Source organism: Ziziphus jujuba, chromosome 5 (assembly GCF_031755915.1).
Source record: "Ziziphus jujuba cultivar Dongzao chromosome 5, ASM3175591v1".
NCBI lineage: Eukaryota > Viridiplantae > Streptophyta > Magnoliopsida > Rosales > Rhamnaceae > Ziziphus > Ziziphus jujuba.
Genome location: NC_083383.1, coordinates 16,716,550 through 16,731,880, shown reverse-complemented (window position 1 = coordinate 16,731,880; position 15,331 = coordinate 16,716,550). Strand labels below are relative to the sequence as shown.

The 15,331-nt window shown below is 33.4% G+C and overlaps 2 protein-coding genes across 4 annotated transcripts; one reads left to right on the top strand and one right to left on the bottom strand.

Annotated features, from left to right (window-relative positions):
- The first annotated feature begins 6,066 nt into the window (after positions 1-6,066).
- On the top strand, positions 6,067-8,557 carry LOC107406945 (uncharacterized protein At2g34160). Of its 3 annotated transcripts, none has more exons than XM_048475356.2 (5): positions 6,067-6,361; positions 7,139-7,187; positions 7,375-7,494; positions 7,575-7,639; positions 8,186-8,557. In XM_048475356.2, exons 1-5 carry the CDS (start codon positions 6,233-6,235, stop codon positions 8,267-8,269), a joined length of 447 nt encoding a protein of 148 aa, XP_048331313.2. In that variant the 5' UTR covers positions 6,067-6,232; the 3' UTR covers positions 8,270-8,557. The 3 variants fall into 3 exon arrangements, with proteins under 3 accessions (XP_048331313.2, XP_048331314.2, XP_015869648.3); XM_016014162.4 differs by having other exon boundaries at positions 6,073-6,361; positions 7,432-7,494; XM_048475357.2 differs by lacking the exon at positions 7,375-7,494 and having other exon boundaries at positions 6,068-6,361.
- A 1,275-nt stretch (positions 8,558-9,832) lies between these two features.
- LOC107406946 (adenine nucleotide transporter BT1, chloroplastic/mitochondrial) lies at positions 9,833-14,651 on the bottom strand. Its single transcript, XM_048475355.2, has 3 exons — positions 13,445-14,651; positions 10,647-10,808; positions 9,833-10,568 (listed from the first exon to the last, which is right to left on the bottom strand). The coding sequence occupies exons 1-3, from the start codon at positions 14,006-14,008 to the stop codon at positions 10,095-10,097; spliced, it is 1,200 nt and encodes a 399-aa protein (XP_048331312.2). The 5' UTR covers positions 14,009-14,651; the 3' UTR covers positions 9,833-10,094.
- Between the last annotated feature and the right edge of the window lie 680 nt (positions 14,652-15,331).

Below are 15,331 nucleotides of genomic sequence, written 5' to 3'. Positions count from 1 at the left end.
AGGGAAGTTTCCATGAATTCATCCTAGCTGTTAATGGATACATCAAATAGTGCTGAAACAATGAGAAGTTGTGGTAGTTATGATTATGATTTATGGATTGTCAGATGTAACAATTCAATTGTCTGGATGATATTTGTAAAAATTAGAGTTATTTATAAGTTTGAAATTGATCTAGTTTGAGAATAACAAATCCAATCAAATTACCAGTCTTTTTGGTTATTTTCAAATCCAATTTAAACCAACCTAGAACATGCCATCCAAATCGAGCATTAAATTTTGAACTATTGAAAATTTGGGTTTTGGAATTTATTTTCTTATATATCCAAAATTTTTGTAAATACTATATAATTCAACCTTCTAATATAAACTTATTATTTTTTTACAAAAAAATGAAATAAAATAAAACAAACTATCTTTTAAATACATTGGAATTTTTTAACTAAATAATAAAAACTTATTTAAATATTAAATAAAACAAAAGGCAACATAAATTTGGCTTAACAATGCATCAATTTTTTTTTAATAAATTTAGTTTACTACAACCTTTTGAAATATATATTTTTTAATTATTTATATTTAATTAGTTTGGTTTTTGATGAGTTTCATCAATTTTTTAGTTTAGAAATCGAATCAAATTAGATTTCGATTTTGAAAATTCAAAGCCAATCTAATTGAGTAACAATAAAGTAATTAAACCAAATAGGTTGTATTGGATTAGTCATTTTAATTGGTTTTTACACACCTCTAGTACAAAATTTTTGACAAATGTGCAGGTATATTGAAATGTGAATGAATAAATAGATAAATGTAATTTTATATAAGCCAACAAAATAACCATAACATCACAAACACCAATTTTTTTTTTTTTTTTTAACCAATTGACATTCATTGGATTTCACCATTTTAGAATTTAGTTTATATTATTTTTTTAACTATTAAAATATTAAGACATAGATTAGATCTTCTGTTTCAATTATTTTCTATTATTAATATAATGCCATATAATTTTAAAAAATATTACAAAATAAATACATTAAATTAAGTTTAAAAAAGGGATAATAACATAAACTTACCTTATAGCTTGGAAGTTTTTCACATTTATCTTTGTGTTTTCGTTTTTTTAAGATAATGCCCTGTTACTTTCTTTTTCTTTTCAAATAATTCATTTTTAACATAAATATATAATCTGATCTAAAATTACTAACAATACTCATCTAATTAAAACAAAATGACTGTGATAAGAAGCTTCGTCTTCTTTACCCTCCTAATTAAACAGAGTAATCTTTGTTGCCATTGTAGTTAGTCAATCTGGATATTTAATTATCTTAACATTTTGAGGAACTATTGATTAAAAACACACAGGTTTTGATTATCTAGCTCTAATTTCCTTAAAATAATTGCCCTCTAAGGTATAAAATTCTCCCCCAAAAACTTTAGGATCCATCCAAGAGAACATCGAAGTAGAAAAATCCAATCCACATCCATATGTTTAATAATGAAATTCTTTTTTTAAAACATTAACAATAAAGAAAACGTTTAATAAAAGAAAATAATATAATAAAAACATTAACACAAGATTACAAATTTAAATTTTCAAAACAAAAATAGTTGTTGGGTTACTAAGCAGATCCTTTATTGGAACCTACAATTGATTGGGAAGAAGAAAGGGGCAGAAACAAATTTTGGATTGGATTATGTATTTCAGTAGATTTTTATGTGAAATAGATAAATCAAGGGTAATAGTCAGTGTTTGGTAAAAAGTTTTATGAACCTAATGGAGTTTGTTTTGGTAAATCTTGTGTTTTAACTAGATGGACATTATTGTTTTAAAAGGAATAATGTGTAAAGAAAAGAAAACTAGAAGGAAGCCTTTCAAAAAAATCAAAACATAAATATAAATGTGAAAATCTTTCAAACTACTAGGTAAGTTTGAATAATTATCTTAAAATAATAACTGCTTTTTATAAAATAACATTCTATTACTTATTAAACAAAATTAGGAGGCAAAATTGAGAAAAGAAGATCTCCATCTATTAAGATATCTTATATCACATTGATTTTATTGGGAGATAAATTGCTAAACAAATCAGTATATATATATTGCCTTACTCATAAATAATACCATATTAGTTGGTATACAAAAATTTATAAGCAAATTGTAATATTATTACTAAAATTACATGCAAGACTGTATTTCTCAAATGTGGGATCATCATAAGTGGAAGAGCAATAATTGGTATTCTTTCTTAAGAGAGCTAATTAGCTACTAAACTACCCCTTTTGAACCCCTATAAATTCTTTCAAAAGAATAATTATGTCTAAAGAAGTATCAGACAACTAATTATTTCTAAAAAGTCTCCCATCAAAGAATATATCCAGTTCTCTAAAATGAATAGCTATTTAATTCCAGCATCAGAAAGAGAGTAGTTCATAGATTTTGAGATCTCTCAAAATCTGATAGATATCTAGAAAAGAGAAGGGTATAAACACCTCCATTTTGGAGTTGTGAGACCTATTTTCTCTTTTCATGGAAGAAGAGGTATCCCAGTAGCTACAAGAATGGCACTCCTCAACAACACTTTCCTGAGATACGAGCATGCAGTGATAGGAGCAATACTGTCAATATTAAATGCTGGTAGGATCTTGTTATCTTTTTATCCAAACTTCCGTGTGCCTTTACAAGATTCAAACCTCTCCAAAATTTTAAAGAATCAGATCCAAATTACTGGAGCCCAATACATGGAAACAAATTATGTAGTAACTCTGCATCACCAAATCACTTTCAAACTACAGAATCATGCTACAGATTTGAGCAAACCAGGCATTACTTATGATGCCATTTATGTTGAAACACAAAGAGCAGACCTTCCAATGATTGTGTAGATCCCAAGGCAAATTGCCAAGGATAAAATTAAGGAGATTATTCCTCCTAGATGGATTACCAATTATGAGAAAATGCTGCACAACATCAAGCCGTTACACACCATGGACCCCACATTTAGAATCATGCCAGATGGCACGGTGGTGACAAAATTTAAAGGGTTTGATGAATGATTAAGCTCCTCAATCTAGATAGACTCAATCTTTCCTTCAATGGTAGTCATACATGTTCAAGAGACTTACGAACAAGATGATATCCCTATAGCAACCTTTTGGCTCGACGGGAAACATTCCTATATAGACAAGGTTCACGGCCACTTCATATGAGATATAGCACCAGAGATGTGTGATCCAGATTGTGATTGCTAGATGCACGATGATGACTTTGGCTCCGAAGATGAAGAACTTTGAAGAAGGAGGAGAAGAATGAAGAAATCTTATGTGGTGACTTGCAAACCTCAAAGAAGGCAGTACCATCTTGATGACCCAGATTCTCTATGGATCGGGGATCCACAAGAATAGAAAACCCTTGCCGATGTATGAAAAATGACTGAAAATCCTTTACAAAGAAAGGTGCAAAAACAAGGAAGCTTATCATGCATTGAGATGAGAAGAGACAGCAGCAATCTCAACACTAGTCACAAAAAGAAGATAGAGGCAAAACCAGAACCAGTTTCTTGTATGAGGTTTACCCCGTACTGAGTTGAAAAAGGGATTTGTTTGTAGGGCAAGCTCTATGTGTGTAACTATGTCATAGGCCTTCATGGTACAAGGCCAATTCCAATAGTACAATGCCTTAAGTAAAACCTATCCAAGGCCCATGGTTCACCTTTGATGATATTGAACTAGCCTAAAGACGAGATAAAGTCCATAAGTTTGGTGTGTGGATTAACACTCAAATAACCAAACCAGGTGCAAATCTTGAAGCTGTTCTAAAAGATTTTACATTAAGATTGTGAAAACTCTAAGAGATTGGTTTTAAACCTTGGGCTTATATAAACATCTGCAACTCTTAAGAGTCTAGATAGTACAAGAAATTCTTGGAGCAATTTATGTAGAATTCTTTGGTGATCCAAGCTTGATAGATGCGCAGATGCCAAGAGAATACTTTGATATGAAGTGTTGTTCGATGAAGAAAAAAAGTTAAGACTTTCACTTCAAAAGGATGTCTCATCATTATTATATGCATGGAGGAATCAATGATCCTAATCTAAAACAAGTTTATGTATCATCCTTACCCTAACAATTCCAATCTGAATTAGATAGTATGATAACTGCAACACATGATGGACTCAATAGTTTAGCACTTGGTCAGATCCATCAAATGACTTTTGAAGTCGTAGACAAGCTTTATGAGCAGGAAAAGTTCTTCCAAAATTTCCTAAAAAATAAACCTCATCTTCACCAAGCGTGCTCAAAGTTTTATCTGAAGATCAAGTGTGGAAAGGATAATTGTAGCTATGGAACAATAAAAAGAAAGAAATCATCCAAACACCACAAATACAAGATGCTGAGAAGAGGAAAAGGAAGATATAAGTTCTTCAAGAGAAAACTCAAAAGAGGCCAATATAAATTCGATGTTTACTTCATTTTTGGAAGAAAAGGTCATTACTCAAAGAACTACTTGAAAAGACAGAAGAAAGCGGTCAAGCTGACCCAACAACTTTAAGCATCCGTTCTTCTTCCTAAAGAAGAAAAGGTAGATTTAGAATCTATCTTTTTTGAGCAAGAAGAAGCATATGCAAATACTATCCTTGCTTTCCAATGAGGAGATAGTGATTCAGATTCAGAATCCTCAAAAAATTTTAGTGAAAATGAAGTGCAGTCTATCTACCAAACTCAACTAGTTTTTAACACTGAACCAATTCCAACGCCCAATGTAGAACTTACACTGCTTCGAGACAAGTATGCCACACCAACTAAGGTGATTGCTTACATGGACAATGGAGCCCACAAGATGATGGTAAATCTTGAAATATTACTAAATCTTTAGTATTGTCTAAAAAATACCTCCAATATTTGGAGGAGTTCAAGAGAAGCTTCATACATTATTTGCAGATGATCATAGCACCTTTAATGATTCCTTGCCTTTATGGAAAAATGAAAAATTCTTCATAAAGCTCCCATTTAAGCTGAATGAAGATATTAATTCTATGAAGGCTACACATCCAGGAATGACACCAACTGATTTGGCTCTAACGAAGGATAAATGCAGATCACTACGACAGCAAGGGTTAATTGATCCAACCACCTCCTTATGGGCGTGTCAAGCATTTTATGTAGGAAAAAGATTGGAGAAACCTAACAGGGAAAAAGAGACTATGATTGATTACAAGCACCTAAATCAATTTCTTAAAGATAACAAATTTCTTTCACCTAAACTCAACTCACTATTTGTCCATCTCTAAGAGGTAAGGATATTTTTCAAGTTCGATTTCAAGATAGGTTTTTGATAAATAGGGATACACCCTGAAGATTGTTACAAGATTGCTTTTTGCATACCAAATGCCTAATATCAATGTAAAGTCTTGCCATTTAGAAGATTACACTATCATTATTTCAAAAAGTACAATATATTCATAATGATTCGTCTGGATTATGTTGTAGCTGATTTATAAAATGAATTCAATATTTATTCCGTGTTAAATTTGAAAAAGAGATTTGTGTGTAGGGCAAACTCTGCGTGTAACTACAACATATGCCTTAATGGTATGAGAGCATTTGAACTATGTTGTAGTTAATTTAGAGAAAGAATCTAGAGTTTACCGTGTTGAATTGGAAAGGGGATTTGTTTGTAGAGTAATTAATTCCACAAGTCTTCAATTTGTTTGCCTCAGTAAACACGTACCTTTGGGTGCAAAAAATAAATAAATAATAAGGACCGATGATGAATGTACTAACATACGGTGGAATCGTTAGGGGTGTATGCGTCAATTCAAATGAGTGAAACAGTCTGCCTGACGACCTGGCAAGAGGTGATCGGTTTGAGCTGACCAAAGGGATAGTTCTAGACGCAGTACTTGTTCCTACTGGCTACTGTCTAAATAAATTAAAAAAAAAGGTAATGAATTTACCAAAAAGTATATCTATAAATATTAAAAAATAAAATAAAAATTTCAATCAATGAGCAAAACGACGCCGTCTGTACAGAACGAACTCTAAAACAAAACCCTTCGAGAGGAGAGCTTGATGCAGGGTTTTGGGACAATTTAAAGCCCCTTCCTGTGTCCAAATCCTTCGTAAAACCCTTCTGTGCGTACACAGAGAGAGAGAGAGGGAGAGAGGGAGAGTTCTGGTTAGGGTTAGGGTTAGGGTTTTCTCTCTAGAGCTGAGACGACGACGACTGCTAGTTATGGAGGGAATTACAGACGGAGTGAACAACATAAACATCTCTGATTCATCCTCTGTCTACAGCAAGAAGAACCGAATCCAAGTCTCAAACACCAAAAAACCCCTCTTCTTCTACGTCAATCTTGCCAAGGTACTCCTTTCTTACTCTTATCTCCATCATTTTCCATCTTTTTCTTCCTTTTTTTTTTCTTTATATATATATATATATATAGGTATAGTTCTCTCTCTGTTTGGTTCATGAGAAAATCAAACAAAAAGGATAAGAGGAGAAAAAAAAAAAAAAAAAAGGAAGTGGAGGTGTTACGGAGTAACTCTTTGACCTTATGATCAATAATCTAGTTTTGTTTTCTTGGAAACTTGTAGGGATGAAAAAAAAAAAAAGAACGTAGAGGTAGTTTGTAAATTTTGTAGGAAGTGTGGTCTCTGTTCTACCTAAGATTTTTTCGGTTACTATTAATTAGCAAATAGCATAGGTGATTTGGTGTTGATTTTGGCTTTCTTGCCCTTAAGAGTTATGTTAGGAATTTTATTTCTTTCTCTATCCTCTGTCGTTTTGCTGTCGATTACGTATGGAACTAAGAAGCCTTATCATTGGGAAAATTTGTCAAGAGTGGAGAAAATTAGTTTCTGAACAAAGCGCCATCGAACTGTTCTTAATGCTATCTACTGCTGAATGGATAATTGATACTTGATATAAATGGGGTTATCCTGTTTCAGCAAGAGAAATTCCAATTCGTACCTTATATGATACCTAATATTCATGGAGTTATACCAAATCGTTCAAGTTCTCAATAATATATAGTTTAGTGTATTTTATTATATGTTACTTATTAGGTTATCGATGTGCTTCTGTGACTACTTTTGGTGGTCTTGTTTGGTTATTTGATGGTTGTACTTGTCTTGGCAGAGGTACATGCAGCAACACAATGAGGTGGAACTCTCTGCTCTTGGAATGGGTATCATTATGTTAACCTTTCCTCGTTTTGTATATATGATAGTGATGCATTGTGGATTCCCATTATCTTCTTTTTTAAATGCTGAAAAAGATTATGGCATTTTTTATTGTAATCAATATGCATATATACTTCTCTTATGTTGTTTGTGATATTTCACATAATTTTCCTCACTATCAAATTACTGAAGGTGTCAAGTTCACCTCATTTTATGCACTGTTGAACTGGCATTTGTATTTCTCTATAGCTATTGCTACTGTTGTGACCATTGCTGAGATCTTGAAGAATAATGGATTGGCTGTTGAAAAGAGTGAGTTTCTATGAACTGCCATTTCTTATTTTCGTCTATTTTGATTGTTTCAAACTGGTTCTTATACCGAAAACATTCAGAGATCATGACTTCTACTGTTGACATGAGGGAGGATGCTGGAGGAAGGCCAATTCAAAAGGCAAAGGTAGAATTTGAATTCATTTTTATTTTTTGAGTACTATTGGATGCATTAAGTGTGTTATTAAATCCCTGCAAGGTGAAAAATGGGAAATATAGGATTGGGGAATGGGGAACTGTGAATTTGCTTATACATTAAATATATTTGATGTCTTTAATTTCCATCACTCAATTCTTTTTTTTAGGTTATATTATTTGCTAAAAACCAGGTGTATGTCAACCTTTTAATTGGGTGGCATACTCTCAAGTCCTTCAAATTGGGGATTAATTGATAGATTTGATATGTTTGACCATTAAAGGTAATGTGATCAGCACTCATCTAATCAGGATGCGCATTTTGAGTCTAGAGGATTGGATGGGGAATTTTAGTGTAGAGGATTTGGTGGGGAACTTTAATGAGTGTGAGGATTGGAGGGTACCTTAGTGAGTTTAATTCTCAAAATTCATCATATAATGTATGATGGAAGTTTCAAAAAACATCAGTTGGTCCATGAGTTTTTATCCTGGAAGTTGTGTGACAGATGTTGTCATGTTGATTTTCTTCATTTTGTAGATTGAGATCCTGCTGGGGAAGTCAGAGAAGTTTGATGAACTGATGGCTGCTGCTGCGGAGGAAGCCATTGAATACGAGGAGTAGAGTTGAATTTGGTCTACCCTGAAATTTTGCTGCTTGATGAACTCTGTTTTCAAGTTGGTTATGTCGAGGACTATGATGACTTTCATATTAGGTTTTTATTAGTGTTGTTTACTAGTCGATCCTGTCTAGGAATTCTTGTACAATACATTCTTGTTTGCTAGTGAAAAGAATTAAAATTCGTTTGTAGGTTATTTTTTATAGCTTGATGTTCATTCAAGTATGTCTGAATTTGTTGTAAAAACTGCATTTGTCTTCAGTCTTTATGGAAGCGTTCTTGCTTTTTGCCAACTATGAACTATTTTTGCAACATTTGGGAGTGCTGCTATGGTTAAAACGACTGATAAAATATGCCTTTTGTTACCCTGAAGTTCTCTCTATCTCTATCTCTCTCTCTCTGCAGGATGCTGTAAAGATCTTATGGTGAGGATGCTCTATTTGGTAAGATGTGTCATGCTTTTGATTTTTTTATTTATTTATCATTTTACAACTATTCCCCATTTAGCGTCTTTTAGCACATCATAAATGTGAATAGTATACCAATTAAGTTAATTTTATTTGATGTGTTTATCTTGATTATTTTTAAATAATTTCTAATTAGGAACTAACAACCATGTTAATTGTTATGAAAGGTTAGTTGGATATTTGTAGATTTGATTAATGATTTATTTATGATTTGTAGAATTATATCCAAATAGGATAACTATTTGATTTTAGCATGTTAATAAATTTATATAATGTATTAAAACATTTTTTTAATTCTTATCACTTGAAGCAATTTAAATACTAATATAATAATATAATAAAGGTCTTGACGAAAAACCTCCTCGTAGGAAAATGACGACATTATACCATATAAATACAGTGTGCAGATGGATGGATATAACTATGGTTGTCTTGTCTTGTGACTGGGTTAGCCGCACCATTTGGTTATCAAAATCGCATGCAGATAGATGGATATAAGTATAACTAAAGTTGTCTTGTCTTGTGACTGGGCTAGCCGCACCATTTGGTTTTAAAAATCGCCGAAGTGATTAGCTTAAATAGAGACAACAAAACAGACAAAAGGAAAATATTGCAATTGTGTAATACAACCGGTAAAAAGGAAATGGACTTTGAGCGGTTTACCGTTCAGCATAAAATCCTGGACCACTGAATTAGCTATAAGCTAATATCGACAGAAAATATTTATAAATATATATATATATAGCGACAGAATTATTAAAACGGTGTTCTAAATAAATGATGAATTCTTATTTTACATTAAAGAAACTCTTCAAGTTCAAGCCTAAACCACAATCAAGAACACCCCCACCTTTTATCGTCGTTTAAACCGATGAAATTTTATTTAAAAATGCAACACAGAAGCTCGGAAACAAGAAAAACCACTGACTTTTAAAACCTAGAAAATAGCAATGTAGGAACTATAATCAGATTTGAGCACCATAGCACGTGGTGCTCAGCTGACCTAGAATATTCGCTTTACACCTCTTTTCTCCTTTGGAGGAAGAAGGGATTGAACCCTAAATTTTTCATCATCATCATCATCATCATCACACAGCCAAATCCGAGCCAAAAAATCTTCTATTGTGATAAAAACAGACTTCATTCTTTAACAAAAAAAGACCAAGGTCATAAATAACTCTCAGTAACATCAGCTCTAACCTTAAAAACGACAAGGCTCCCTGAACTGAGTAGGTAAGAAAATCCAGTTGTAAAAAAATTGCAGAAAAATAAATAAAACCCGTAGAAACTATCCCCAGTTCTCCTCTCCCTGGTTCTGCAAACGCAGAATACAAACATCCATTTATTTCTTCTGAAGTACTTCCTATGCTTCTTCATCATTCTCTACCAGTATTCTTTTGCATGCCTCGTAACACATAAATGAAATTCCAGCAGCAGGGACCAATTTCATGCAGCTAGGACCCAGCCCCTTATATAAACCCTGAATACCTTCTTGTTCAAGTATGCTTGCAAGTGCGTGAAGTACATCTCTGTACACCTGCCTTCCACTTAGAGCGCCAACCTGCATGTGCTTGCGAGCTACCTCAAGTGGGAAAGTTGCAGAACTCGAAATAGCACCAGCTGCTGATCCAATTAGAAGGGTCTCAATGTTACCAATCTTCTCTTGCTTAAAGACTTTTCGGTAGGTTTTCCGTAACGTGTCGTAAGCAAAGTAATTGGTGGCGGCATATGGAATTACTCCAATGAGACTTGGGGCCAGACCTCTGTAGAGTTCTGCTGGCCCCTCTTCTCTAAGTATTTTTAAGAATGCATCAAAAAGACCATCATAAACACCTCTCTGCAAATTAACAAAAATACATTTGCGGTAACATGCATAACTAACGTAAGCAATGAGACTTGGTTATTTTACAAGAACCTGTATGGTTAGTCGGGTCTTGAGTAATTCAAGAGGATATGTGCACAATGTCGAGCTAACTCCTGCACAGGCACCAGCAATCAGTGAGGCAGGAATTGGGAGTTTATGTTGCTCTCCAGGTTTGGATGATAACTGCTTGTTAACTGTATCATAAGCAAAGAGCTGCAAAAAGAGTTAAACATGAAACATCAAGTTGCATTTCTTATAACCTGATGGTAAAATCCTAGACTGACCTACATAGGCAAGTTAAAATATTTGCTTCCCTAATTTGCATCTTATAACAAGTACATAATACCATGTAACACACTATTTAAAACTAAACAAATGCACCTTTTATCTCTTTCCACACAATGTAATACTGCAGGAAAATTACAAGAAGGTTGGGGGAAAAAGGAACTCAAAACTGAAAAGGTTTAAGAAACTGTGGTGCCAGTAAGCGGTAACGGTATGAATATGCTTTTTTGATCTTATTTAATAAATTTATCTTTAACTGAGAACAAAAGTCAGATAGGCTTACTGGAAGAAGATATTACTAGTTCTCAAGAATGAGAGATAACATTCACTTTTGCTCTTAACACTTACAAGAGGGAAAAGATTTGCATTCCAATGACACAAGTCGCAACATCCAGTCGATGCTTTCTCCAATCAGAAGAGACCATGCATTCAATACAATCTCTGCAATCAATTACATTGCCCTTCATTTTTTGCCTAATGAGTAGTCTGATTACCCAGCAATTCAACGTTGAAATACCGGCTCATTGAAATATTAGAGAACCAAATTGTCAATAAGAATAGGCTGAGGCATACATTCCTAGATATAGCATATTGATTTACGAGGCCCACTTGAAAAATATATCCACAAGAACAGCAAAGGCTGAGTTGTCAACTACAGATACACACAGACTAGGGGCATCTGAAAGTTGTATGGTGGTTAACAACATAGACCTATATGCTTCAAGAAAACACAGCATATGATGTGCTTAACGAAATAAACTTCTGATTGCACAAATTATTCTTTTTTGTCATTCAGATGGCAAAACTGAAGCACCTTATATGCTAGACTGTAACAGATTTCTCTTGGGAAGAATAAAATTTATGCAATAACCATCCATGCAGATTAAGTTGGAAAGACATTAACGACCTCTAATACCACATAGATGATCTAAACCTGTCTAGCAAGGGGAGGTAGGGGCCATGATTCAAATGCAAACAAAACAAGTAGGGAGCAATGTGTTTGATATGAGCATCCTAGTACCAATTGAAATTATCACCAAAGTCAATGGAGAAATTAGCTCCCAATAGGCTTCATATACAAATTTGCTCTAGGGGCCTACTCTAACCACGCAAGAATCCAAAAAACAAAAAGAAGATAGAATAAGGTAATTCTTTTTGCGGCAGAAGAAATGAAAACTAGTTAAGATTGAAAATTCCCATTGGCAAGAAAACAAGAAGAAATTGTATGAAAAAGAAACATGATATTTCTAAACAATAATTTTTCAAAACTAAAAAAACATAGGAAATACCAGTCTCAGAATAATATTAAGTACACTAACATAATGTGCAGCGTTCAACTAAATGGAAAACTATCCATGCAACAGACAACACTTTTTGCTAATAACTAGTAAAGAATTCAATTTTAATATTTAAGAAATAGTCAACTAACAATTTGATAAATTTAAAGAAATTCTGTTAAAATAAAAACTTGATACATTAGATCAAAGCAGGTAATGCAGTGAAAGCAAAAGCAAAAACTTGCAGTAGACCCACATAAACATATATCAAAAACTAAAAACACGTTAATACAAAAATAATGAAAACAAAAGAGTAAGCTAATTCAAATGATAGTTTCTTTCTAAAATAATGGGAGCTAACCTTTAACATAGTTGCTAAAACACTGAGATAATCACAATGAGGTTCTCCAATCACCTAAAAAGTAATGCATACTTCCTCCATGTCACATAAAACGAAATCAAAATTTAAATATGTATTTCATAATTATGTCAGCAAACATTTTGCTCATGAATCTTGTTCTTATACTCTGTTTTGCAAAGAACTTTTTCCCCTCTTATTGAAAAGGAAAGTAAAGATTCCATCCAAGTAATTCCAAGAAGATTTGAACATAATTTCAAATAGCGGTAAAAGGAGCTCTTAAATATATTGCTTTTTAACACAACCTTCAAATTGTTTTTCAGAGTTGCTTCTCCAAGGTTAGCTTGCACAAAATAAGACTACTGCCAACTTTACCAAACGAGGTTCTTCAAAAATAAAAACCGAATTTCAATTTTGATTCACAATTTAATTTAACAAGTCAAATAACATTTAAGAACCTGTCTTTCACAAAATATCTAAAAATAATAAAAGATTTTGAACAAAAATAATGTAAATGAGAATAGCTTGTCTTACTAAGTAGAACTATAAATGGCCAATATACAATGCCAAAGCAAATACTTTCCATTGAAATAAACTTCCATGAGCAACAATTAAATAAGCAATGACAACAGGAGAAACATATAATTAAGCTACACATCATATCATATATTAGACAAGCATCGTGCACGCCATTTATTAGTAAGAATTTAAGAAGCTCAAATTCGCCATTGCAAAATAGAATATGAACGTGGCAGTAGAAATTATAAGCAGTCAACTAGAAAACCTATATCTAGAAATCAAATGTGAATGACGTATCATGTAAGCTAGCAAATTAAACTTGACCAATTGACATCAAATAAAACAACTCTAATCAGAAAAATTGCAACAAATGTAAGGAAATTAATACTAAAATCTTGGGATTCCATTACCTCTATCGCTTTGCTTGGTGCAACCCGAATCACATTAACAAAATTTCCTCTAAACAATCCCTGCCACCCATCGGTTTTCATAATATCATGGAAGACCTCAGTAGTAGAATGACCACTACTCCCAACCATCAAATGAGTCCTTATCGTCTCCAACGGGGCAACAGCAGTTCGGGAAATCGCCCCAGCTATCGCACCACTTATCAACCTCCTCAGTGAAGGATTCGAAATCTTAACTTTCAATTTAAGACCGTTCTTCTTCTTCTTCTTTACCACTCCTTCCTCTTCCTTAAACCCACCATTCCTAACACCATCCACATATTTAACGTACAAGTCGGTGAACGGAAGTTTCATGCCACCACCACCGCCGCCGCCACCACCATCGTCGTCTCGGGGATTCGGAGTATTCGGTGAAACGCCGAACCCCATTCCCACTTGACCGACGCTCGCAAATAAGCCTCCGGGGCGGTAAGAACCGTCCTGGAAACTCCATTGAGACCCCAAATTACAAACGGAGAAAAACCCTTCTCTTCCATCGTCGAACAGTTGGATTCCTTTCTTACCCATTAATCAGAATCTCGGAAAAACAAGATATTATTTATTTATTTTTTTTGGGCTAGGTTTCAGTGAATACCCAAATCCATTTCTTCCATAAAATTAGGCAAATTCACAGCGCCTAACAACAAACGAATATTTGATTTTTGGGCAAATGGGTATCCAAAGAAACCATTTTTAGAATTTGGGAAATAACAGAGAACTCAAAAAGAATATATATACGCATACGATTCCGCAGAAAGTGACGAGAACAATATGGGCTTGTGACAATGTATATATATATATATGTAATGAAAAATAAAAGTGGGTTTTGGATTGAAGAATCAGACAGAGGAAGCGGTGAAAACGAGAGAGGGACTGTAAGCTTGAAGAGGAAGGAAAGTAGGCGTGGGAAGAGAGAGAAAGTGGTTAGGTGAATCTCTCTTTCTTCGCCGTGTGCGTATGGGCGGGCAGCGAGTGTAAGTGTTACGTTATATATGGTTGGTTTTGATGGTCTCTTTGGTGGGTTTGAGAAGTTAGGTTTTTTGTTTCAGCGGAGCGAGGAGTATGACAAAAAACTGGCCTCGCCAAATAATCCTAAGCCTCTGATGAAGACTCTGTTTGGATGTCCTCCAAACAATTTTCCCTTCTTTTTTTCGGTCCCGTGATTTTGCTGGTCGGCGTTTCGGACTTATTTTTGGCCCATTTAATGCACGTGTTTGTTTTGTTTTGAATATAATTTCAAAATTATGAGAAAAAAATTTGTGTTTTTCTCTTTTTGGTCAATTTCTTATGAGATTCCCTATTTTTTAATGTCAGTTTTCAAGTACTAATACAATGTACCACCATATTTACCAATTCAAATTATGAACTGATATGGAAATTAAGGCTTTTTTGTAGCAAAGTCCAATGGTGCCAAAAAAAAAAAAAACCTTATTTTATTAGTTGAAGTATTAATATAATTTATTTAATATAAATATATAAGTAAATTAGAAATGTCAATAAAATAATAACATTTCATCATTTATAAATATGCATATGATTTTTCAATATATATAAAGGCGCTTATAGACTTTTACATCTTGAATTTTTGAGGTGATTGCATTTTACATCTCAAATTTCAAAATTGGTGCGTGTCCTATTTGAACATTTACAACTTGGTTTTTGTGCCCAAAATTCTAACTTTAGACTAAAATGGAGTTTTAAATGGCATATACATGGCACATTATGTTAATTCTCAAATATTTTGGAGGGCAAAATGGTTTTCTCAACAGTTATATAGCGACTATTGGTGTATTGAATCAATATTAGTATCAATCTGGTGCAATTTAGGACTGAGAAGCTCAACATTTTAAA

Coding starts and splice junctions, on each gene's coding strand:
- LOC107406945 (XM_048475356.2), top strand. CDS start 6,233: ATGGAGGGAATTACAGACGGAGTGAACAACATAAACATCTCTGATTCA. Junction 7,188..7,374: donor ACTCTCTGCTCTTGGAATGG/GTATCATTATGT, acceptor AAATTACTGAAG/GTGTCAAGTTCACCTCATTT. Junction 7,495..7,574: donor TGGATTGGCTGTTGAAAAGA/GTGAGTTTCTAT, acceptor GAAAACATTCAG/AGATCATGACTTCTACTGTT.
- LOC107406946 (XM_048475355.2), bottom strand. CDS start 14,008: ATGGGTAAGAAAGGAATCCAACTGTTCGACGATGGAAGAGAAGGGTTT. Junction 10,809..13,444: donor CACCAAGCAAAGCGATAGAG/GTAATGGAATCC, acceptor CTCTTTTTGCAG/CTCTTTGCTTATGATACAGT. Junction 10,569..10,646: donor AGACCCGACTAACCATACAG/GTTCTTGTAAAA, acceptor GTTAATTTGCAG/AGAGGTGTTTATGATGGTCT.